We start from the raw sequence: 24,874 nt of genomic DNA, 5'->3' as shown, positions 1-24,874 counted from the left end.
TCTTTAGTTATTGATTACATGAATGTATGTGTATTGCTAAATCTATGTTGAAGCATAGATGATGCGTTTGCTGATGTCAACATTTTCAGGAAAAGCAGTAAATCTCTTTCTCTTTTAAACTCGTTTATGACACCACGGGTCTAGATGGCTCATTTCTATAAAATTAAGACATTTTACACCCTAGCCGGTAGGCATACAAGCCATTAAAGAATTGTCAGGGGTCTGTCAGGAACGAAATTGATCAAGTATGTCTTAGTGCTGGCATCGGATAATTAGGTTTTGATGTACAGGGCTGCTGGATTTGGGCCATTGAAATAACATGACTTTTTTTTTCTTATAATGGAAAGGAACCTTAACACTTGCTCAGTGTCATACAAACTGTGTACTATTGCTGCATTATAAGTGATTTGATCTTCAGAATGCCGAACCTGTTGTGATGAAGATAAAAGAGGAAGTTCCCGTTGGTACTATTGTTGGAAAAGTGAAAGCCTTTGATGCAGACATTGGAACGAATGCCTTTATTGACTACTACATTATTGGTAAGTAATTGTCACTGATGTTTTTCTCATTTTTATACCATTGAACCTGCTTATAAAAATAGATATTTAAGGGGAGATGTGAGTTGTAAAACAGAAATTTTTTTCCAAAATTAGGTTTTTCATTTCGATTTGCTTTCACAAGTTTACTATCTGTACATTTACAGCAAAAAATTAAAAAAAAATACTGAAGGTTGTAATAATATTTGAAGTAGGTTAAAATCACTTTTAAAGAGCACAAGGGGGCTACTAAGAAACTAAAAAGTGCTCATTGTCTAGAGTCCCCTGGAAATTGTCACCTGGCTGCTTGCCATTACATTTCGCATGAGGAGTTTACTAAAGCCATGTGCTCGAAATAACCATGATTGCCAAGCTTTCATGATGGAAAAAATCATCTTAAAAAGCCGTATCTTTTCTGTAGAAATGAGCTTTCACTTACACCTTTCAAAATGCATTTCTCTCACGATTTATTTCTAGACAACGTTTTGAGTTTGGAAATCATGCTTTTTGAACATCCGGTAGCCTGATCAAGATAAAATTTTCCTGTATATTTCTTAACATGTGAAGGGTGCAAGTTACTCCTTTAAAACTTGATATTATTTTTATTATTATTACAAACCCAAAGTAAGCAATTTGGATGGGCTTAAGATTCTAAGAATTCTCACATTAGAATTTTTATTGACTATCAAAATGTTTTATACATACTTTCTTGACAGTTACTTGCATTCTACATTTAATTTAGAGCAATATGAATCATTAATGGCTAGAATCATAAGGGTTTAGTGGCATAAAAAGTTTGTCCAAAACGAAGTCTACTTTACACATTGTCATGGCACAAAACGAAAACGATCCAACTTACTATAAAACTAATTGCATATTTGAATTAAACATAAAAGCCTATATATACAGCAAAACTTTATTCTTCTAGGCTACAGATTAATGCAACTTATTTTTGCAAATCGCATCTCCTCTTAAGTGCTATGAAAATTCTATTATTTTGTTAGATAATTGTTTTAACTAAGTTGGGAAAGGGTGCGCTTAGCAGAGTTACTAGGAGTGTAATAGAAGGGTGGTGAGTGCCCCTCCTCTCTGCTCTCATAATTTTCTCCGAGGAGGCCACCCTTGCAGTTTCGCTTTGGTGTTGTCTGTATTGGCACTGAGATAATGCACCATCAAAAGGCACACCGTTGAAAGGTGAAAGCTGCAAATAAAGTGATGACTCTGAAAACTAAGAGCACATTTAGGACATGGCATAAGGAGCATATTTTTGCCTAATGCATTATTACAATGCACTTAAGCGCCAAGCTTAGGGCTTAATTTGCATTTTGTGTTTTATGTTGCAGGATGTTGCGACTTGCAATGGCACTCAGCTAGCTGTACCAGGATATCTCTTTTTAAGAAAAGTCACCTTTTAGTAAATAATTCATGTAGCGGATTAGACTGGTTGATGAAATTTTGATTATTTTTATGATAAGCCCATTTTCTAGCTTTAGATTTACTGCCTTCTATATACATAAGTGTTTCTACTCCTGATAGAGCCCTTCAATGCTTTTTTCACATGGCCAGAAAACACTGCTAATCAGTAGACAAGGCTCCTGAAAAACACACGAGCCACACATTATAGTGCGGCACATGGCCTAAAATTTACAACGAATTGTCAAAATCAGCTAGACATCATTCCCTCTTCTTTTGACATATCGTATTTACACGATTATAAGCTGATTTGTACGTAGGTCGACGCCTTAAAATTGCTCAAGGGGGGGAGGGGGGGGCTCTAGCTTTGGTTTTGATTGTAATTCGATCTCTCCCCAACTTCGGATCTCGAACTTAGATAAAATGGGTCAACCTACAATTGCGAAAATATGGTATGATGTCATAAACCCAAATGATGGCACTATAAGCCCAATGTCCACGGCCATTGGCAGCTTTGAGCATCATGAGCTGCATAGTTACCATGGCGGCACGAGAAGTGCCCATGCACGTGTTTGATTGATTGCTGGATTGATATGTAGGGCTTAACATCCCAAAACCACCATATGATTATGAGAGACGCTGTGGGGGAGGGCTTCGGAAAATTTGACCAGTTGGGGTTTTTAACGTGCACCAAAATCTGAGCACACAAGCCTACAGCATTTTCGCCTCCATCAAAAATGCAGCCACCGCAGCCGAGGTTTGATCCCGTGACCTGCGGGTCAGCAGCCAAGTTCCTTAGCCACTAGACCACCACGGCGGGGCTGCCACAGTTGTAATAAAAGCAATCCACGCGTTCCAAAAAAATAGAAAACAAGTGCTAAAGGTCATCATGGCCACTGACAAGTCAGTTTACCTTCTTGTCTTCTTGTCATTCTCTTCTGCATAGCTTTCAGTGCACTGTCTGGTATGAAAAAAGAAAGGAAGCACTTGAAGCTTGCAACAAATCCCTGTAACTCTGCTCATACTTGATGGATTCTCAGCATTTTTGTCTGTCGATTCATGAAGCAATAAGCACCTTTATTCAAGCCTTTTGATGAGTACTTAAAAAAGTGTTGCAGGGCCAGAAGAAAAGCTTGTGTGACTTTAAAACAAAGTTTTATGAATTCAGCACTCATATTACTCCCAGTAGCATTGCTCAAATAAGTAGTTAGTTAATAAATGCTTTTCCTTATCTGAATGAGCATTAAAATACTCTTAGTTAACTGCACAAAAAAGGAAATCTACATTTGCTCTAGCTGGTGGTTTCATTTCGTGCTGGAAATCAAAAGCACCCCAAATGAGTATACAACTTTTTTATTAGATGAACTGGTTTTAGGTGTATAGTTTGGGGCATTCATCTATTTCTTGTCGTCAGAACGATTATGTGTCAATTTAATTTATACCTTTAACAAACGATTTTGCAGGTGGTAACATGGAGAACATCTTCACCATTCAGCGGACAGGCAACAATGAGGGCGAAATATTGACTAAAAAGAGGGTTGATCGTGAACAGAAAGACCGTTATCTCCTTACAGTGAAGGTTAGCATGCCATCAAAGCGACTCGAAGAAGTAGATGCCACTTACAATCCTGACGACAAGACCCAGCTCTTGGTTGACATAAAAGTTGAAGACATTGACGACAACACACCCTCATTTGAGAAGCCATCTTATGTTCTCGGTGAGTATAATGATTAACTCTACACTCGATACCTGGGCCATGCTAGTTCCTATTCTCAATTCTGGTATTTTGTTCATCTAGTGTGCCACAAAAGATAACTGGCAATAGGTGCAATTTTGACCGCATGCAGCGTCATTGCAAAGCTGTTGTGTAAATGGAAATCTTTTTGTAAAATTTGAACATAGAATGCCACTCTCTATTGCTACAAATTTTAAGGACAGCCATCTCTTCAATGATGTCTGGCAATCATAAAGAGCTTTATAGTGGAGGTGTTACCATCTTTCAAATGCAGTCCACACATTTGTTGTTACCCAAAGATTGCTTGCTTTACTGAATTACTTATGTAAAATACCCATAATATCATGGCTTCATCCAAAATTATAAGTAGCCAAATACATTTTGATCTTGGTGGCACACTAAAATTTTTGCCATGATCCAAAACTCGTGGTACATCCAGATACCTCCGTGAGGTCTAATGCTACTTCTGAATTCTTGTTATTTATGTGAATGTTTTTATTTATGGCACCTCTGAATAATTATCGCCTGTTCTAATTCTATAGACAAGAATACCTTGGCAAGAAGTTGTTGCTGCACCTTGCTAAAGGTGCCCCCTTGTTGGAAAAAAACACACGGTTGTCAGTCATGCAGAGGAATCCATCGGCACATTGTTTACAATGCAGCTATTTTGTTTTGTCTTATGATGCATGGTGCCTTACAGTGCATGTGCAGTGTGTGAAAAAAGCAACTAAAAACATATCTGCTGTTCTGCTGTTTCTTTTCGAGCAGACATAAGCCACTTTCCTGAGAAATGTGAATCAAAAATGTGTGGGCTATTTATAATTATTATTTTTTCTATATGAAGCACACAGTTAACAACATTCCTAGCAGGCTGAGTGCAGCTATTTATGGGTGGGTGAATTTGTATTCAGACCAAGGAAATTATCACTTTATTTTTCTGCGCTGCTCTGCCTTAGAAGCAGGGGTAATAATGAATGTTTTGGATTTGGTAGGCCATGTCTGGGAAGAAGCATTACTGAAGTTTCTACCTTGCAAATATAACAACATTGTGCTTTTGAAAAAAAAAATGAAAACATTAAGCATCTAGATTCATGTATAGTTTAAAAAAGTTTTGCATCACTTAGTAGATCAACAACATATATAAAAGAAGTATTCTTGTTTTGGTAACAGCTTTATATATTGTAATTACTCGAATCTAACGCACACCTTTTTTCCGGTTAAGCAAGTTCATAAATCGCATGCGGGTTAGAATCGAGTACGAACAAAAAAATTACGGTCAATCTATTGCTATCGGCAAATCCAAAATGGCCGCCCCCTACGTGCGTCGGCATGGCGCGTCGGCCATTTCTGCCTATGTGTTTCCCATGTGCGGCACTTCGTACGTGTGCTGAGGAGTTCGTCATCTAGTAGTGCATTAGCATCGACGGCGTGGAAGGGCCAACTCCAAAAACTCGAGTGCACCACGATGCTGCTTATAAAAGAAAAGTCATCGCGTGTGCAGAAACGGACGGAAATCGGGCCGCATCGTGGTCGTTCGGAGTTCTCGAAACGTGTGTGCGGGACCGGCGGAAACAAAAGCAGAAGATTGTCGACAGCAAAGCTTCACACAAAGGCTTCCTTGGACCACAGCAGGGTCGGTTTCCGCAAATTAAAGAGCTGCTCGGCGAGCATGTGCTTGAGCAGCAAGCGGCACAGCGGCCCGTGACGATAGAACTGCTCCAAGTGCGGGCTATGCAATTAGTCTTAGAAAAAGGTCTAATGCGGAGCCAGTTTAAAGCGAGCAGGTGCTGGCTAACTAACTTTATGAAGAGGAAAGGCTTTTCCCTCCGAAGGGGAACATGCATATGCAAAAAGCTTTACGGAGGAGTACGATGAGAAGCTTCACAGTTTTCAGAGGTTCGTCCTAAACTTGCGGCGCAACAACGGCTACCTGCTTGGGCAAATCGGGAATGCCGATCAGACGCCTCTTTACTTCGACATGCCTGGCACCACAACCGTCGAGAAGAAGGGGGCGAAGCAAGTTCGGGTGCTGACATCGGTCCACGGTAAAGCTACAGTGACGGCAATGCTCTGTTACACAACAGATGGGCACAAGCTTCGCCCGTACCTCATATTTAAATCGAAGACACTCCCGAAAAGAGTCGTTTTTTCGAGTGGTGTGATCGTGCGGGCCAGCGAGAAAAATGGGTGCGCGTTGCAATCGATGTCTTACGTTGTTTTTTTTCGCGGTGGAAATCGGGTGCGCGTTACAATCGAGGGAGAAGTAGAATCGAGTAAATACGATAATTATTAGTGTTAAATAGCGTGGGTCAAATGGGGTGGAAGCGTAGGCACCGGGTGGTATCGACAATGCACTTTTATTGCCATCACGAAACCAAACACAAGACAAACCTAACTGGCATTACAATGCTATATATATATATATACAGGGTTGCATGATCGGGTAAATAGAGGGTTGCTTGAGCAGGTTACACAGTCTGCTGATTTCAGCGGCTCGCCTCACTACACAGCACCCCTCCCCCCTTAGTTCGGACGACTCAACAGTCAGCCAACGTGAGCACAAAGTCCCAAAGATGTTGGGGTGTTTACCGGGCATGCTGTGAGCGGCGTGGACCTTGCAGCCCTGCACTCCTCGGTGGTGCTGCCTGGGGTGTTGCTACATCATCCGTGGGCAGCATGGCTGCCGGTAGCTCCTCGGGTTACCTGTGGTCTTCCGTCTCGCTCCTGCTAGCTTCGCCACATGACGGGCTTGAAACAGGCCGGACTGCAGGCTGTTCTTCAGGGTCAGTCTCTTACCCTGATTGGCGAACTGCTCCGCTAACGAAGCTGCTTCACGTGCCTGCGATGCACGTGGCCGTCTGTAAGAACAACTTCATATGAGATCAGGCCGGTTGTTCTCGAGATCACGGCCGAGACTCGTGGTGGGTCCTGACCTTAGTTTCTTAGTTCTGTGCAAAGACAGGGTCCTCTGGCTGGAACGTTTGTGATTTGTGATGCAGGCAGAGCTTCTGTGAGTTGTGGGGTCCTTTCCCGGGCCCGCTCTGGGTGCAGTTGTTCTAGCATGGTAGACAGTCAGCGGCCCATCAGTAACTCGGACGGGGAGCGTCCTGTGGCAGTGTGTGGAGTCGCATGCTGCTGAAGAGTAAAATCTGCCAAGCGCCGGCCCTAGCTCCCTTGAATTATTCAAGATAGTGCCGTCTTGGTAGTTCGTACCATCCCCTCAGCCTACCTGTTCATGGATGGATGGAACGGTGCAGACATTACATGGCGAAGGAGGTTGCCAACTGGGAAACCTCGAAATTCTGCAGATGCGAATTGGGCCCCGTTGTCTGATACCAGTGTATCTGACAGGCCATGTGTCGCGAACAACTTCTGTAAGGCTCTGATTACAGCATTTGATCTCATTGACAGCATTGGTATGACCTCAAGCCGTTTGTAACAAGAATCGACGACAATCAAGGTCTGTCCTTGGGAGGGGCCAGGGAAGTCAATGTGGAAGCGTGACCATGGAGTCCGGGTCGTCTCCCAAGAGTGAACTGGTGCCCAGGGTATCTCCGGTCGTGTTTCCTGGCAGGCAAGGCACCGCCGGAACCGTTCCTCAATGGCTGCATCTATTCCCGGCCACAACACATAGCTGCGGGCAAGTGCCTTCATCCTGACGAACTCAGGATGACCATCGTGTAAGGCTTCACGGACACAGACACACAACCTCCGAGGAATCACCACATGATTACCTTACAGTAAGCATCCCTTGTGAGCGGACAGGTCATGTTGCCTAGGCCTAGACACAAACGATGCGATTTCAGAACTTGGAGTACACCTTGGCCACCCCCTCCACACCCAGTTGAGGATACAGGAAAGAATACCATCCTTGGCAGAGTATTGAGCCACATCATCTGCATGGGCAGGATATTCTGGAAGTTCATCTAGAAGCATCACTACCTCAGCTGGAGAAGGGTCATCCTGGCACTGGTGCATTAGGGGAAGTCTGCTGATACCATCTGCGTGGCTTATATGTTTCTCCGGCCGGTGGAGGAGAGTATGTTGGTATCCATTCAGAAAGATGGACTACCGCAGCATTTGTGGCGAAAGCATCTGCGGAGTTCGCCGGTCCGACGTAAACAACCCAAGGAGCAGCTTATGGTCTGTGTAGATCTGGAATGGGCGGCCAAATACATAGTCATGGAACTTCTTTCTTTACTCCTGCAACGACAGTGCTGCTTTATCTGTCTGGGCGCAATTCCGCTCGGCAGAGGATAAGGTCCTTGAATAAAAAGCAATGGGTGCTTCTCTGCCATCTGGTATTTTGTGGCTCAACACTCCTCCTATTCTATATAAAGAGGCATCACAGGCAAGGATCATGGGCTTCTTCTCGTCGAAATGTGTTAACACCTGGTTTGACGCTAGCAGTTTCTTCACATGGCCAAACGCTATCTTTTGTGGGCTCTCCCACACCCAGGGCACCTTCTTATCCAGCAACCAGTGCAAGGTTTCTGCAATGGTAGCCTTGTGTGGCAAGAACACGTGATAAAATATGAGAAGACCCAGGAAGGCCTGCAGCGTGGCTTTGTTCAAAGGCCGTGGTGCATTAAGGATGGCTTGCGTCTTGGCCTATGTTGAATGGATACCTTCAGCATCTACACCGAAACCCCAAAATTCCACTAGAGTCACTCCTAGGTGGCATTTTTTTTTACCTTGAGCCCTGCATCTTGAAATCACTGAAGGACCTCCCAAAGACAGCTGAGCAATCCCTAGTGTGAGGATGCTAAAATAAGGATGTCGTCAAAATATGGAATGACACCTGGTAGTCGCTGAAGGAAGTTCTCATTAAGCTCTGGAAAATGCCAGGTGCGACACTGACACCAAATTGTAGTCGTCGAACAAGAAAAGTACCCCAATGAGTCACAATGGTCTGTGCGTCTGCAGATTCATCAGTGACAGGCAGCTGTTGGTAGGCCTGTGCCAAGTCGAGTTTTGCAAAAACAGTTCCACCATAGAGGGATGCCAGCAGGTGGCTGACCGCTGGCACGGTATATGAGTGCTGCTGCAAGGCTTTGTTAATTGTGTACTTAATAGCCTGCACAGATGCAGACATCTCCATTTGCCTTCAGTGGCATAACAATGGGGGTTTCCCAATGAGCATGATTAGCTGGCTCCAGGATTTCCTGCTGTACCAGTTTGTCTAGTTCGGCATCAATTTTTGGCCGAAGTGCAAAAGAAACCCTCCTTGCTTTTAGGTGGATAGGGACAACATCGGGGTTAAGGGCAAAAGGCACAGGCGGTCTCTTGTAAACAGCCTAGTGTCCTATCAAACAAAGTGTTTGAATATGCTATCAAGTGATGATGGCAGTTGGTCAATGTGTTGGATTCTCGTAATATCGATCCCGAGTGCGGGAAACCAATCAAGCCCGAGAAGACTTGGGCACTTCTCCTTGACAATGAGAATGCGCTACTGGCCGTCAAAATCTTTAAACTGCACTCGCACAGTACCGATTCCCCGTACTGCGATGCGGTTGTCTTGGTAGTTTCCCATGATGATAGTCAAGTGGCTGTAAATTTGGGACACGCCCCATAGGAAAATACGTCTGGCTGTGGCGTTGGAGATAATTGAATAGGTTGATTCTGAGTTTACTTTCATCTGGCACTGTGCGCCTTCGATTCTGACGTCTACATTGTACTTTCTTCGTGGCAGGCTGAGACACTGTGTTCATAGCAGTCACCGCCAAGTAGTTGCAGTATGGCATGTTTGTGCGAGGGGCGTTCTTGGCACGATGGTTCCAGCCATCAGCTTCGGAACTTTGACGTGGGCCAGACTGCCATCGGAACTGGCAGATCTTAGCAATGTGCCCGGTTTTTCCGTATTCCCTGCACTGGACAGACTGGAATCGACACAGGCGACGTTCGTGTGGGCCTCCGCAGCTGGTGCAGGAGTCACTTGACAATCTCTTAATGCTTCATTGTTGATTGGGGCCTCCACAAGCCGTAGGACATCTTCACTTGCTCCTTTGTCATCACTTGTCGTCGTACCGTGGTGCACTGGCTCAACGTGGCGCACGTTTGGGCCTTGGAGGGAGGTAAAGCATTCTTCCTGGGTAATGACCTCTGTGGCGACTGCTTCCTCGACAGCACTGGTAAGAGACACCTCTTTTCTTGCCAGTAGTCACCGCTTCACCACACCATTTTGTAGCCCAAACTTGAATTGGTCCAGTAGTGTGGTGTCGAGGTCACTGAAATTGCAGTGTTGTGTCCAAAGTGCAGAGAGGTGGCAGCAGACTCACCTGGTGCCTGGTCGTGACGGTAGAATTCGTAACACCGGGCCAGCTCTGGTGGTTTTGGCGCAAAGTGGCACTGCAGCGCGGCATGAATCATTCCAAGTGACGTATTCTTTAAGTTGCCCGGCGCCACTAATGCCTTGGCCATCTGAAAAGTGGTGGGACCGCATCGGTTGATCAATGCCGCCCTCTTCTTGGCAGCGTCAGTAATGCTCTGTGCCTCCAAGAAGAATTCGAAGCCTTCCACGTAGTCTTCTCATTCTTCCGGGCGGGCAATCCTCGATCCCATCTGCCTCGATCCCAACTGCAGTAACATCCATCATCGTGACTAGTACGCATTGGGGCTAGCTTTCCTTTGCGGCAATCCTTTGCAATCACAGTCATTTGTAAAATGTGGCGGTGTACTCATCCACAAATAATTTTCTTACATCAACGTGCTTCTTCCTGAAAATATTGAATGAGAGTGATCATATGTGACAAGACAACTAAACTTTATTGCTGTGTGCAGACTATTTGATATACCATAAGACAATTATGAAAAAGAGGTGCACAAGAAAAGTCGTAATATGGCCCTGCTTGGTGCTTGTTTTGTCTGCAAGTTGCTCTTGAATATGCCGTTTCTCAGACACATTATCATGATTCACATTTTCAAGACTGTTGTGGCACTGTGAAACATCACACCAAGCTTTCTGGGTGATGGGGCTACATTTGACATGATGCGAACACCATCACTGGCAGCACACACTCTGAAACTGTGTACACAGTCACTCCAATAGGCAAGCCAATCATCTTTGATGTTTGAATTGGCCCAGTAGGGAAGCATCTGGGGCTGGCATTGCATGCACAGACTTTAGGTTGTCTTGTCTTATGATGTGCTTGTTTTTTTTTTATTATTTTTTGATGTTCATGGTTGCATAGGATTGCCATATATGAGATTTTTGAAATGCTATGAAACAATTTTGCACTAGTACTTTTGTTATTTTTATCTAACTGTTGAGATTATGAATTTTTGTCATAATGAAGAATCGTCTTTACAATTTTCCTTGCAGGTATACGAATCAATTCTGAGATTAACAGTGAGCTGATCACACTGAAAGCAAAAGACCCGGACAGTTCATCAAACATGATAATGTACTCGATCCGAAATGTTACATACTACAGAGTGAGTACCGCTATGGCTTTCTTTAAGTGTTACTTTGTATATGCTGAAAGAAAGAAAAATTATAGAACCTTAAAACTTTGTCTTTAAGTGTTGAACACGATAGCGATGTCCTGTTCGAACCTTTTCGAACAGGACCTTTTCGAACTTGCTATGTACCCACTACGTGGCCTTTAGGAAATAGGTGCAGTAGCATGTGTGCATTTTGTAGTGGGTGATTGGCTTTAAACCACGAAGTCATTATGTTAACATTGTGTTCTGACACCTGCTGGCAATGAGCACTTGTACCATGCATTATTGCTGCAATATTTCCTGTTGTATTTTGAAGCATGTATACAGGAAGCATGTGTTTGTAAAGCAATAAAGGTACTTTCACTGCATTCTCAAGCAGAGGAAGTTATTTCCATTGTATTCACAAGCAGACAAGTGGCTGTGTGGTAGAACATATGTTTGCCACGCTAACGACCCGGGTTCATGCAACGTTCTCGATTTTTCTATCACATATAAGATGATAATTTTTGCTCACAACCAACGATGCTGAATCGGCATTTCTGCGAAACGTTAATACATAGGGCATTTATCACTAGATTTATTAATACCACGTTTGTAGGCATTACTGGCTTGTTTCTCATCCATTGTATATTTGAAACGTGCATTGTCTACGACGATTACATGCAGGAGTGTGCATCAGGGTTGTGCCATTCCAAGCATTTTATTTTACTTCTGCAAATTAAATAATTGCATTTGTTTACATATAATGTTCACCAGATTTACAGCATGAAGATATTAAAACACTGCAGTTTGCTTAAATTACAAAATATCTGTACAATGTATTTTTATTCTCTTACATTCCTGAGTTTAAATCACAGTGGTTTTGAGTTTTATGTATGAACTCGATCTTGTCTTTTCAGTCGGTTAATTTTTTTTTCTTGAAACTGTCTTTTTTCTTGCAAGAATGTACAAGTATGCCGAAGTTCAAGTAAAAATATGATAATCCTTGTCATTTGATTTATATATTCAATGGGTATCAGCAGGGGGTTGTTTGAAGGGCACTTGCCCCTCTCAAGCCACACCGACACTTGCCTCTTGCCCAAGCTACACGTTCTTTTCTTCGCTCAGTCATTATAAAATGCGTGGTTGCACCACTCAAGACAAAATCCTGCCGAAGCCCGTCTTCAGAGCTGCTTAATGTTGAAGGCTCTGAGAAACAACACTTGTTGGTACTGGGGGAAGATTATGTGAATGGAGTCTTCTTGGAATGAATGTGTCACAGGAAACTAACAGTTGTATAGTGGAACCAAGTTCCAAGTGAATACCTGCAGGAGAGCGATCAATTATTCACTTTAAAAAATGCTGCACTGTATTATATGCATCTTGCTATGTGCTGTTTTTTTTGTTATAACTTTCATAGAACACCAGGTACAATCACCTATGTCTCTTGCAAGCTTTTCAGTTGACCTGACAACTAGTTCTTCATGCAATTAGTTTTTGAAATTATGCAAAAAATGACTTGTCATGTGCACTCCATGAAATTTTTTGATATCATGTTTAACTTTGTGTAAAAAGTTTTAGTTAAAATTTAAATAGTATTTTTTTTAATATTCCAATAAGAAAATTGCACTATTTGAACACCCCTACTTTTTGCCATCTGTGTAGAAGCATTTACTGTACACTGGTTTGACACATCACACCTAATGTATTTGGTAGTTGTTTAGCTCTGTGATGATCACCCCTATAAATGTCATAATTTATGTCATAATAGGTAATTTACCTTACGTTTCTCGATTTCATTGTCTCTTGGTTTTCTGGTATTGCTGCTATATTGTAATATAATGAATTAGCATACTATAATAGAATTGCATTAATTCAAACTGATAATTCATACTTTTGGTTTATTTAAACAAAATTCAATTTTTGGTTGGCCCTCTATTCTTTCAATGTACTTGAAAGCCTCTTGATTCAAACTTTGTCATTCGGTTAATTCAGACTTTTTGTGGTTTCATACCAGAAATTATCTGCTGTTTTCCCACTACTATTTAAAAATTTGTGTGCTTATATAGTCTTAACACTCTAAAAATGAAAAATAAGCACATCAGGCATTCAAGGAAAAAAAATTTGCTAGTAAACAAATGTTTTAAATGAAGCACACACACACACACATGGTAAACCATGATGCTTATCAACTGGTATAGAGAGCTTACTGCAGAAGGTACATACAATAAACTCTTGCTGAACAGAAATCTGTTAAACGAAACTGCTGCTCAAATGGAACAACTGCTTCCAGCACAATTGCTTTCTTACTTGGAGTTTCCATCCTTGTTCATCTCTTGTTAAATGGAACTCCTGTTACAAAACGGAACAGATTTTCCTGGTCTCTTCAGGTTCCGTTTTACGAGAGTCTACTGTATAGCAAAGAAGCAGTTGGGAATTAACAATTTCTTCAAAAGCTCTGATCAGCAGTAAATGGCCAACAAACTTGTGGACCCTACACCTCTGCATTCTGTTCATTGTGTACAGTTCGGATTTAAAATGCTTAAAAAATTTGTAAATCTAATAAGATCAATGCCTAATCATAATGCGTGTTGTGACCTAACACATGGTGATATCTGAGAACTCCTGATAATTTAAACTATTTGATCATTCAAACAAAATTCAGAGGTCCCTTTGAGTTTGAATTAACGAGAATTGACTGCAGTTATAGCAATTGGTTTTAAAGAGTAGACACATTTGTATTTTGCTTTTAGTTTCGGTCGCTTTAATTTCCTTGTCATTTGTGTTTTAGCAGCTCTATCAAGCCCACTACAATACAAATGCATTTTCGCCCCGCTGCGGTGGTCTAGTGGCTAAGGTACTCGGCTGCTGACCCGCAGGGCGCGGGTTCGAATCCCGGCTGCGGCGGCTGCATTTCCGATGGAGGCGGAAATGTTGTAGGCCCGTGTGCTCAGATTTGGGTGCACGTTAAAGAACCCCAGGTGGTCTAAATTTCCGGAGCCCTCCACTACGGCGTCTCTCATAATCATATAGTGGTTTTGGGACGTTAAACCCCACATATCAATCAATCATCAACAAATGCATTTTCAAATTCTCTTAGATCTAACCATTCCAAATTAGCTTAATCTATTCTTTTCTCGTTTTGTGTTTGTCTCATTTGCTCTCCCTTGTTCTTTCACCTGTCCTTTGGAACCCGTCGCTTCACTAGGGGGTAGCCTGAAATTTTTCTGGGTTTATCTGTCTCTCTTCAAATTTAAGAAAGAACTGAACTTTTACTTTTGTTTTGTAATTTTATGCAATTGAGTTAATATCTTCCAGAACGTTTTTTTTCTTTTGCAATACACATGCTTTTGTACGATAGATTCAGACTCAACTAAACTGAATCTTTTCTGATTAATTCTTTTTCAGCCATCGTCAAAAGAGTCAATGCCTGTGATGGGTCAGTTTGAACTTGATGCTCACAAAGGTATCCTTAGAAATGTCCGAAGCCTGGGTAAATACAGAGATGGATATTTTGACATAACTGTTGAGTGCCAAAGTGCCCCTGGTCCCCAGAATACTGCTGTAACGCATGTGCGGGTAAGTAACATTTAGGGTGAAATAGTTTTTTTTTTTTTCTTCACATTATCTTTTTGTACTTGTATATTCTGTCTCTCTCTCTCTACTTTCGGGCTTCTTTGTCACATATTCAAAGAAAGGTGCCATGTTTATACTTTAATTTCATAGAGATTTGTATACTAAAAGATACAACCTCCCAAATTGTTGTGGAAACCACCAAGGCTCTCGAGCTATACCTTTCCTTGTGCCTTGAGATACCTTTCACACAATGCGCAGCTTACTCTCCATGGTTAGTGCTGGTATACATCAAGCAAAGGACTACTGTATGAAAAGTTTGCACATGCTCAATTTTCAGCCAGTACTATACATATTACCACACACTAAACCAGCACTGCTAAAGACTCTTTTCAACCAGAGACATACCAAGAATGCCATGGCATTGTCACGTTTCTATTGAGCGCCTGCTTTTCACTTTCATCCTTCACACGGGCCCGGTGAGCACGTCTTGTGAAATGTTTGGTTTGTGCCCCTTAATAAATCACACAGGTCACATGAATACAGTACTGCTTGGCTAAGTTTTGGTTTCAGTATTGCCCATTTTTTCTTAATTAAAATTATTTTTGATTTTGTTGAGCATTTCTACCATCAGACATGTGACAGAAACATCTGATAAACACAGAAACATTATTACTGTTGACATGGTAAAAAAAATTGCCGCCATGGTGTTCTATTGATTATGGTGCTCGACTGCTGACCCAAAGGTCATAGGATCGAATCATGATCATGGCCGCATTTCAACAGCCAAAATCCCAGAGGCTTGTTTACTTCAATTTAGGTGTGCATGAGATGGTAGAAATTCGCGGAGCCTCCACTACAGCATCTCTCATAATCTTAGTGTGGTTTTGGGACATAGAACATCAACAATTATTACTACTATTGGTAAAAAAAACTGTGGAAGTTTACTTTTAACCAAAAAGCTATCAGCTTTTTATAGTTAGTATATTATAGGAACAACATTTAAATATACCATAAATACAAAGGGTTGAAATAAATGTACGCTTGATTCACACATCTCCTTCTACACAGCATGTTGCTCCACAAACCTTAAAGGGATACTGAACAAAACTTTTGTCATGGGTGGGTGAATTGGGTTTTGAAACAACGTTCATTTCGAGCAGAAACTAGACCTAGAGAAAAATAATACATTTAGTGAGTTTTCTACAAACCGTCATGTCTAGCGGCTGCGCTTTGAACTAGAGGAGGTGACATTACCTTCGCTGGAAACAGGCATTCGAACAATGCCAGCCGTCGCTCTCATTTCAACCCACTAAAGTTCTCAGAACAACTACAGCAGTGAACAATACTTCCAGCTCGAGTAAAGTGTCAGTGCTGGGGGTGAGTGGGATGAAAGGTGAGAAGGAGAAAAGAAAGAGACGGACAGGAACATATGTACCCTGCATGTGCCTGGGAGCCTACATGCTTGGGAGAATGTGACGTCATGGCTTGTGCTCAAGGGCAGCCGCCATGCACTGACAGTCCACCAAAAATACAGCCAACTGTTCAAAAATATGAGAAATTAACTAGGTTTATCGGAACAGTGGCATCTCTCAAGTAGAATTTCGATGTTTTTATTAGTTTCTCCAGTGCTTGTTCAGTATCCTTTTGATTGTGACATAATACACAAGAAGTTCCACTCTAGTGCATGGTGGCATACATATTTTCCCATGGCCACAATAGCTTCGAGCACATAAAGCACTTTAGGCACTGCTATGTATGTATATGTACCTATATTGTTGCCTTGTTCAGATTCTATGTTTTATTTGATTGTTCTTGCTGTCAGACCAAGCAAATGCCGCTCATGGTCTTATTCATTTTTTTTTCTACGGACTTTTTGTAGACTACTTAAGTTCATATCAGTGCCTTAGTCACATCTGTTTACTCAGAGAAACTGAGGAAAATTCTTCAATATGAGAAAGAATAGATTTTGTTCATTTTTTGAGTGAATACTTTTTCTTCTTTGTTCTTCTACTAGGTTCACATACTTCATGATTCAGACCTAATGAAGTTTATCTTTTATAAACAACCACAAGAGATCAGAAAAGTTGTACCGCAGTTTGAAAAGTAAGTTGACATTGTAAATTCTATGCTTCATTTTAGCGCTTTATGTAAAGCATGCAGTTATGTCGTGTGTTCCACAAAGTGAGCAATCTTGTTAATCTTTTCTCAGACATATTATTTAGGCATTTCAATAATAATGTGAAGACTGTCAAGTTACAGTAATTAGATCAAAGTATTTGTTCTTTTTGTCAATAACTCTGATGCCTCTGTTTGAGGATTGTAGACCTCAGCTAAGAGTGAATGTTCTAGCATGCATATTTTTTATGATAACAGGCGCCACTGGTAACATCAGCCGTCTAAGGCTATTTGAATGAATGTAATTTAATATTGCTGTATTGACATTTTATAACCAAAGGGAGGCAAAAACATACTGTTTTCAACTATATGCCAGAGTATGTGATGTAAGCATTGAATGTACATCAGCACTTACATGTTAAGCCCTCTTAGCTTTGTTATGGTAATGGGAACTAATAGACAACACAGCCGAGAAAGTATAGGGGATGTTTTTTAGTAGTAAACGTAATGTAAATGGGAAGAAAAGAGAGTGGACGAAAAGATAACTTGCCGTGGGTAGGGACCAAACCTGCAACCTTCGAATAACTCGTCTACCATGGCGGCCATACCCTTGTCCACTTTGTGAGGTGTATATGTGCATTTGAACAAGGGAGCATCAGTCAGTGCCGCCAGTATCTATGACGGCAAGTGTGGAACACTCTTGTTCTGCCTGTTGGTGTGATAGCACGTGAGCACGTGTGAGCACGTGATATCATTACGAGCTGGCAGCTGATCAATAATACCAAGCATATTTTTTGAAAGCATTAAGTCTGCCAAAATGAGACCCTCGCTATATGAATGAAGGAAAGAAGTGGAAATTTTAAGGGCTCGTTTTTCTGTGTTAGACACAATACAGACAGTAATTTTAAAGTTGTCAGAATGAAATGGCTGCAGATTAATTTTAAGTATCTAGGCTGCACTGAATGTAAGCAATGAAAATTCAGTTCCTCTTCTTTTTACTCCCTTTGCAATTCTCATAAAAATGTAGGCTTTTATAAGATAGCCCTACAGCAACATGGTTGGACATATATCACGCTGAGTATTGCTCTGTGCTTCTTAACGTGATGCCAACATTTTCACAATGCATTTGGCAGGCCAAAGTATATTGTATACATATTTTTTTAACTGTGCTGTACATTAGTGTTGTTTGTGTGGACACACAATTTTATCATTTTTAAGCTTACAGTGGAAGATCTGTCTTTATTTGCTTCAGAATAGTGTGGAATTCAATTTCATCTCTCTTTTCATAGGGATTTAAATCATGCACTTGCCAGTGCTGTGACTGCCAACATATATGACACTCAATATTCAACACGAGAAGATGGAAGCCTTGATTTTGAAAGGTTAGTGTTGTTGAAGTTCCTAAATGAAATATTCATAAAAAGACCAACAAGTTTCAGTCATTCTTCAGTTGAAGTCCCATTTGTCACTCTCCTGTGCTTTTGCCTCGATGGTGGTGCTGCCAACACAGTTCTGTATTATAATTACAATCCCAGATACACGAGGTGAACGCTAGTAACTTTTGCCTTGGCACTTGCAGTTTGACCATCATTTCATCTATTTGCTACAAAAATTATACAAGTAAAGTTAATTTCATCTTTTACTTAGAGAAAAGTTTATTGTTGGACTGCCTAGTAAGACAGTTGCTTGGAAAAAAAGTTTACTAAAAGGATTATTGTAGTGTTAGAACATATGGTGTGCATGAATAAATCTGTTAGAAAAAATGGTATATCAAAAGAAATGATATACATCTGCTATTTCCAACAGGCTCCTTCCTTTGTGGTTATTTCACTTATAGGATGCCCATGTTGAAACAGAGGTTGAACACGAAATGAAAGCTTGGCACAATGCTTTTAAGAGACTCCTGAAAGAAGGAACGAAAATTACTCTTCAATATGCATATTTTAGAAAAGTTTCCATATGGCGCTTGTTTGGATACATTTGAGTTGCATTGGTTCACTTCTATCTTTTTTTTTTCTCCCATTCAGTGCCAGCTCCTGCTTCCAACTTCTTGAAAATGGGCTAGTGGTGAGCCCTGATGTCGTCGCTAAAATGTTGGACATGTCAGCATCACAGAAGATTCAGGCACTCTATCACAACTACAGTATTGTGGGAATCGAGGTGAGCATGAAAACAAGCTAAAGCTGCCTCGGTGATGGAGTGATTCCAACTTACCAGTTGCACTTATTCTGTTTTGTTAGCCATTATAATGGTTCAGCAGTCGTGATATTCTGTTGCTGGACATTAAGTTTCGGCTATTAAGCTGCTGATGGACAACCTCAGAGGCCACATGTCATGTTGTATGGGTACCTCAATCACTGCTGGGTGTCATCCTGTACCAGGGCCATGACATGCAGCAATGTAACTTTTGGGTGGTGCGTCCCCGCACTGCCGTTCCACCTATGTATCTTCCAGCGTGCTTGCAGCGATAAAAGGAGAGAGAAAGCACTGATCTTGTATGATAACTCCATTTATACTGGCTTGCTTAAAAAAATCTGTGTTAAACCTACAAAGAGAACAGAGAATGCTAGGACAATGAGTTCTTTAAAACTGATGAATGGGATAGTGGTCACCGCAGGGACTTAATTGGTAAAGTGCTGCATGTGTAGTGTGGAAAACTTGAGGAAAACTCTCACCTGTAGAAAGTTGCCTTGTTCGCTTCGAATTGTAGTAACTAAACAAATAATTAACCCTTTAAATCTCTTCCTTATTCGTTTACAGAAGTCACTAGCCTAGACTGGAATGGGGTATCAGTGTGCACTACCTTTTTTTTTCCCTCCTCCATTAGTCTTTCACGTAATCATGAAAAACAAAAGATGAGAAATTGAGGAAGCCCTTCATGATGAGCACTATAAATGTTTTGCTGCTTCCTTTCTTGTACTGCTTAGAATAACCCACACATACATAATACGCACTAGTATATTATTATGAAAAAAAATCTCAGAAAAGCACAACACTTACAGAAAAGGAAAAATCGTTGGGACAAGAAGAAAGAGAGAGCATGCCATTTTATATATGGCTGCTTTTCTGTTGCTACAGGATCACAAATGGTACCTCTGTGTTGCTGCTGATCACTGACTGTCAGTCTTGTTCTTGAAGGGGCCCTGTAACAATCTTTTAGCGTAGTCAGAAAACGCTGTTCAGTAGTTGAGGCTCCTGAAAACATGCGAGCCAAACAGTATACCACAGCATGCAGCCTGTAATTTTTATTAACATTCAAATTTAACTAGAAATCATTTCCTCTTGTCTCAACAAATCATGCCATAAATCCAAATGACCGTGCCGTAAACCTGGAGTCCACGACCATTGGCTGATTTGAGCATCATGAGCTGCATAGTCAGTGTGGTTGCCCTGTTATGCCGCCATGTGCCTGCGCCCACGTTCATACCGAAAGTAAGCCGTGTGCTCAAAGAAACCGAAAGAAGAAATAAAAGTGCTCAAAGTCATAACACGCACTAAGGGATGCATCTTCTTTCTCCCTTATCTGTCACTCCTTGCGTAGCTTTCACCGCGCTCACTGGTACAAGAGGCAAAAAAAAAGGGGGGGGGGGGGGGGGGCTCAAAGCACGCAACAAATTCCTGTAATTCTACTTGTACTAGGCAGATTCTAAAATTTTTTCCAGCAGTTGATTCCTGAGGCAATAAGCTCTTTCAATGAAGCCATTTGACGATTACTTGGAAAAGTGTTGTAGGGACCCTTTAAGGCCCCTCAGCAAGCAGCATTAAATGTTTGGGTTGTAAAGCACCATTTTACAGGAATGAGCATTTTATTGTAAGCAGTGCTTTATTAAAATAAAATTTGAAATTGTTTTGGTGGAAATTCGGGATAAATCAAGTCACCCTGTTGGATTGATGCCAGAAGGCGAGTGTCACTGTCAACAAAGGCATTCTCCTTCTTGGGCTTGCCTAGCATTCACAAGTGGCATAATACAGCTGAGTCCCACGACAGTTTCATGTTCACACAACAAGCTCACCTTGTTTTTTTTCTGTTTCTATTTTACCTCATTCCAGTGGTGCCATTGTGCACTCCACATTGTCAAACAGGGATGTTCCAACCACTCCGTGTGTGTGTGACTTTGGCTTGAAAGCTCACTTGAAAGCACAGCTATTCGAGAAGCATGTGCATTCTTTTCTGTTGGAAATTTTGAGCATTTTTGCACCACCTCGCCATTTCATAATTTGCTTGCTTGATCACCAACACCATATAGGTGCCTCCCTTATTTATTAGCTATTGCCACACCTTATGAGGGGCCCTTTAATGTTCAGTGCACATGAGTGATAACTCTCTTCCTTTCTTCAAAGCCCTTTAAGCTTTCATAACTGTTGCACAACTCATCCTTGTTCTTCTCTCATTCATCTCTGTTCTCAGAAATGTACACCAGGGAGGAACCCCTACCAAATGAAGTGGACTGAAATATGTGTCCTGATCGTTGCCTGTCTCATAGCTGTGATGGGATTCATCTTGACTGTGATACTTTGCTTTGTTCGTGCCAGGTAAGTTAATCAGTTATGACTTACCTTAGCCTGTATGAAGCTGCATGTACAGTATGAACTAACCTTTAAAGGGTGCAGTCAAACACATAGCTGGCACATTGTGGTCATTGTATTCGAAGGTGCCTATTAGAGGGCAGTTGACAAGGCTCGTGCCAATAGTAAATTTTAAGTCTGAAGTGAATTAGAAGTGAATACGGATTTAGTCGAGTAATTTCGATTCGAACTCGAACAGTATATATCTCATATTTTAAAGAAAAATGACCCAACTAACCTGCCCAATAGTTTTTGAAAATGAAAACAAGGCATGTGCAAACGTCATTCTTATTGGTTCAAAGGAAGTCGAAGCAACTTCGAATAGTAGCAGGATTAGACTTTTGGTAGAATGCAAGTGATAACCTTAAAAATACGTTGCATTTTAAAACTTGGTATACTTAGTGCATATAAGTTATATAACAAACCTCTAACTTTACAAAATGATGAATCGATGTGAGGGTAATATGCTGCTAAAGAGGTTGCTTGGCCGTGTTGGTACGGCATAGTTAAAAAAAAAAACAGCGTGCAAAACGAGAGACCAGACTAAGAAGTACACATACAGAGCGCTGACTTACAACAAAAACTTTATTCTTCAGACCACGCATACCGTATATACCGATGCAGTGGAACAAAAAAGAAAGAACCAAAAGGGATAGACGAAGAAAAACCATAAAATCATTCTCATAGCTCGTCTAATCAACCAGATAAAAAGACAACTTTCTTTTCTGAGCGGGCAACTGAAGGCCTACTCACACATGTGTCATATGTTCATTTAACCTTAAAGTGGGGCTTCGTGGCAGTGTGGATTTCCCCTGCATAGGTGTATTCATGATACAGCACTGCTCCACTGCAGTGAGACAACCTTTACAAGAAGATTATGCGTGTGGATTAATGCACGTCTATTTGTTCATTTCGAATAGTACTTCAAAATTTTTGATAATATAAATTCCTATTGAACCGAATTTGCTTACTGTAATATTCATTCGAATATTCAGAGTGCTAAAATATTTGCACAAGCCTATAGGGGACACATTATGCTGGAGCATATAAAACCATCAGTGCTTTTAGGTCATCTGCTACAAAAGCATGTACCTTCATGATAGAAAAAAAAATTGTCCTACTTCTGCTGCTGTCTTTGAGTGTGGGCTGCACTGTATGTACAGTTGTAGCATTGTTTCTTGGTATTTATTTATATGTCTACATATTTGCATTATTTCTATGTGCAAAAATAGGCATTACAGCTTCACTGCTTAAGGTTTTGCTTTTAAATAATTTTACTTATTTTGTTTCATTGCAGCTACAAGGCTAATCTCAAGCGAAAACTTAAACGTAAGAAACTTTCTTGCTTCTTTTTTTTTTAAATTGAAGTCTTTTCCACTAAATTCTGTGTTGAAATGCTTTTTATGATTCTGATTATTTCAAAGTCAATACTGAAGTACAAATTGTGGTAAAAGATTCAATTAGACTGACCATAGGCATAATAGTTTCATTTATGTTATCTTTTAATATTAAAGCTTCAATGCAAAATTTTGCACTTAAAGTGGGAATAGAAAATAGCAGTGTGCAAGCAGTGTGTACATTTCAATACTCACTGAAGCATGATGGGGAGGGACAAATTCAAACCATTACTGGTGCACTTTCATTTAATAACTTGTACCTTTTGTGTATTAAACACAGCCCTCCAATAAGTAGGTACTTGATAAATAAACTTGTTAGTACATTAGGCTTATTTTATAAAAGCATTTTTCTTCAGAGCATTATGCTTATAGTTCTGGAAGCTTGACATTACATACATGCATATGTGATAGAAAACATGGCACTTTTTCATTGAAACACCAACGCTGTCACTGATTCAAGTGATAGTGCTTGTATATCGTGTACAACTGTTAACTGAAACAAGTCTTCCACAAACATATAAGTTCTCATGACAGTAGAGTTCACTTTTTTTTTTTTGCCGGAAAATTTTGTAAAAACACTGTTGGGAAAAAAAAAGACATGTGCAAGATTTTTTTGTAGAAGTGCAGCACAAGAAGTATGAGTATGCTTGAATATTTTTATGTTTGTAACATTGTCCTAATCTTCCTTTTGCTTTCAGAGCGTGGTCCGAGACGACTTTGTGAGCAAACGTAAGTTTCTTTTAATAGTCGTACAAGTTCTGAAAGTGGTGAAACAATTCATGCCTTGGTTACTTTGACACAGAGTAAATTGAAGGACAGCAACATGAGGTCGTATAGTATTAAATTACTGGTGACTTTTATAAGAAAAATCTGCAGCATTCATTTTTTTGAGTGCCATACTTTTACTCGAGCTTGTGTTAATGATATACCCCATTCCTTTGACAAAACACATTATTGTTGGACATGGTTAAAATACATATTAGTCAAATGCACTATTCCTAGTGAAGTTCTCAGGAATTGGCTTACCTTGGTCATAAAACTCATTAAAACTGTTTTACTTTGCATTGTACGTGCTAAAAGTGGTAAGCAAACAATCATTTGTATTTGGTTGCCCTGAAAAAGAGATTTCGCTGCCTTATTCAGAGATGTGCTGTCACTTACATGACAGTTCTTTTATACATATGAAAGTATTGTAACTTTGTTCGCTCCTGACCTTGATCACCTGAGTATCAGGCCGATGGAGAGATACTTGAATAGGGGACATCTACGTTCTGTGCTGTTTTGCATTTCTCTTCAAGCAGTTGTAGCCTGTATGGTAATAAAAAGCTATGAGAGCCATTCATGATACATTCTAGGACCACTCTAGCATCATTTTATTGCCTCCAAGGTTGTATCATAATGAAAACATCGCTCCATGCTGTTTGCATTTCTTTCAACACCCCCTGCACATTTTTAGCCAGAACAGTAGGAAGTGTAGATGAAGAAACATAAGGCTTCTGTTTGTTTGTATCTTTGTCCTTCATATGATGTGCTTATTTACAAATTGGAGCTACACGGGCCTTTTGATGTGTGAGGTCAGCATTTGATAGTACAATAAAACCTCGATATTATGAACCCAAATATAACAAAATATACATTCATAACGAATTTTTTTTATAACAAACATATTTTCATGTAACATGCAACTTTATTATATAGTAATGAGGTTTGAGTGAGCTGTAAAATTTCGAGCAAGCACCTCCCTCTCTTCTTCAAGAGATTAGAAATAAGCACTTTCTTTTCTCCTCTCGTCATTTTCACTATTTCATTCACTTTTTATTCGCCCAACAAGGGCAGATAAAAACAGCGAATGCTTACGCATTCAACAGAGCATTTCTTTACAAGCTCATGGCACATTCTTTATTTTTAACGGCTCTTCCACCAAACCTTGAATTTTGATTAGTGATCGAGCAAGGATTCGCACTCCAAGCCTTGTTGGATTATTTATCGCTATAGTAGGGGTGCTTGGAATATCATGGCACTGTAAGAGAACACATACATTATGTCGCTGAAGAAGTTCATGATAGGAATTAGCTAAAAATTTTATCAGAGAATATTTAAGTTCAGCTCTTGA

General features: G+C 40.6%; 1 protein-coding gene across 5 annotated transcripts in view; it reads left to right on the top strand.

Annotated features, from left to right (window-relative positions):
• Cad74A (cadherin 74A) overlaps nucleotides 1-24,874 on the top strand; it is a 373,926-nt gene that overhangs the window by 53,180 nt on the left and 295,872 nt on the right. For all 5 annotated transcript variants that reach the window (XR_012887376.1, XM_075879444.1, XM_075879443.1 and 2 more), the window contains 10 exons: nucleotides 419-539; nucleotides 3,413-3,667; nucleotides 11,007-11,119; nucleotides 14,516-14,686; nucleotides 16,698-16,786; nucleotides 18,088-18,180; nucleotides 18,826-18,958; nucleotides 21,207-21,331; nucleotides 22,662-22,693; nucleotides 23,460-23,490. Coding sequence is in view for 4 of the 5 variants with exons in the window: in XM_075879444.1 (XP_075735559.1) it covers nucleotides 419-539; nucleotides 3,413-3,667; nucleotides 11,007-11,119; nucleotides 14,516-14,686; nucleotides 16,698-16,786; nucleotides 18,088-18,180; nucleotides 18,826-18,958; nucleotides 21,207-21,331; nucleotides 22,662-22,693; nucleotides 23,460-23,490 (1,163 nt within the window). In the remaining variant the exon portion in view is untranslated. The remainder of the gene's footprint in view (nucleotides 1-418; nucleotides 540-3,412; nucleotides 3,668-11,006; nucleotides 11,120-14,515; nucleotides 14,687-16,697; nucleotides 16,787-18,087; nucleotides 18,181-18,825; nucleotides 18,959-21,206; nucleotides 21,332-22,661; nucleotides 22,694-23,459; nucleotides 23,491-24,874) is intronic.

This window comes from Rhipicephalus microplus, chromosome X, assembly GCF_043290135.1.
Source record: "Rhipicephalus microplus isolate Deutch F79 chromosome X, USDA_Rmic, whole genome shotgun sequence".
Classification (NCBI taxonomy): domain Eukaryota; kingdom Metazoa; phylum Arthropoda; class Arachnida; order Ixodida; family Ixodidae; genus Rhipicephalus; species Rhipicephalus microplus.
The sequence above is the reverse complement of the archived record's forward strand: the minus strand, read 5'-3'. Positions and strand labels throughout refer to the sequence as shown.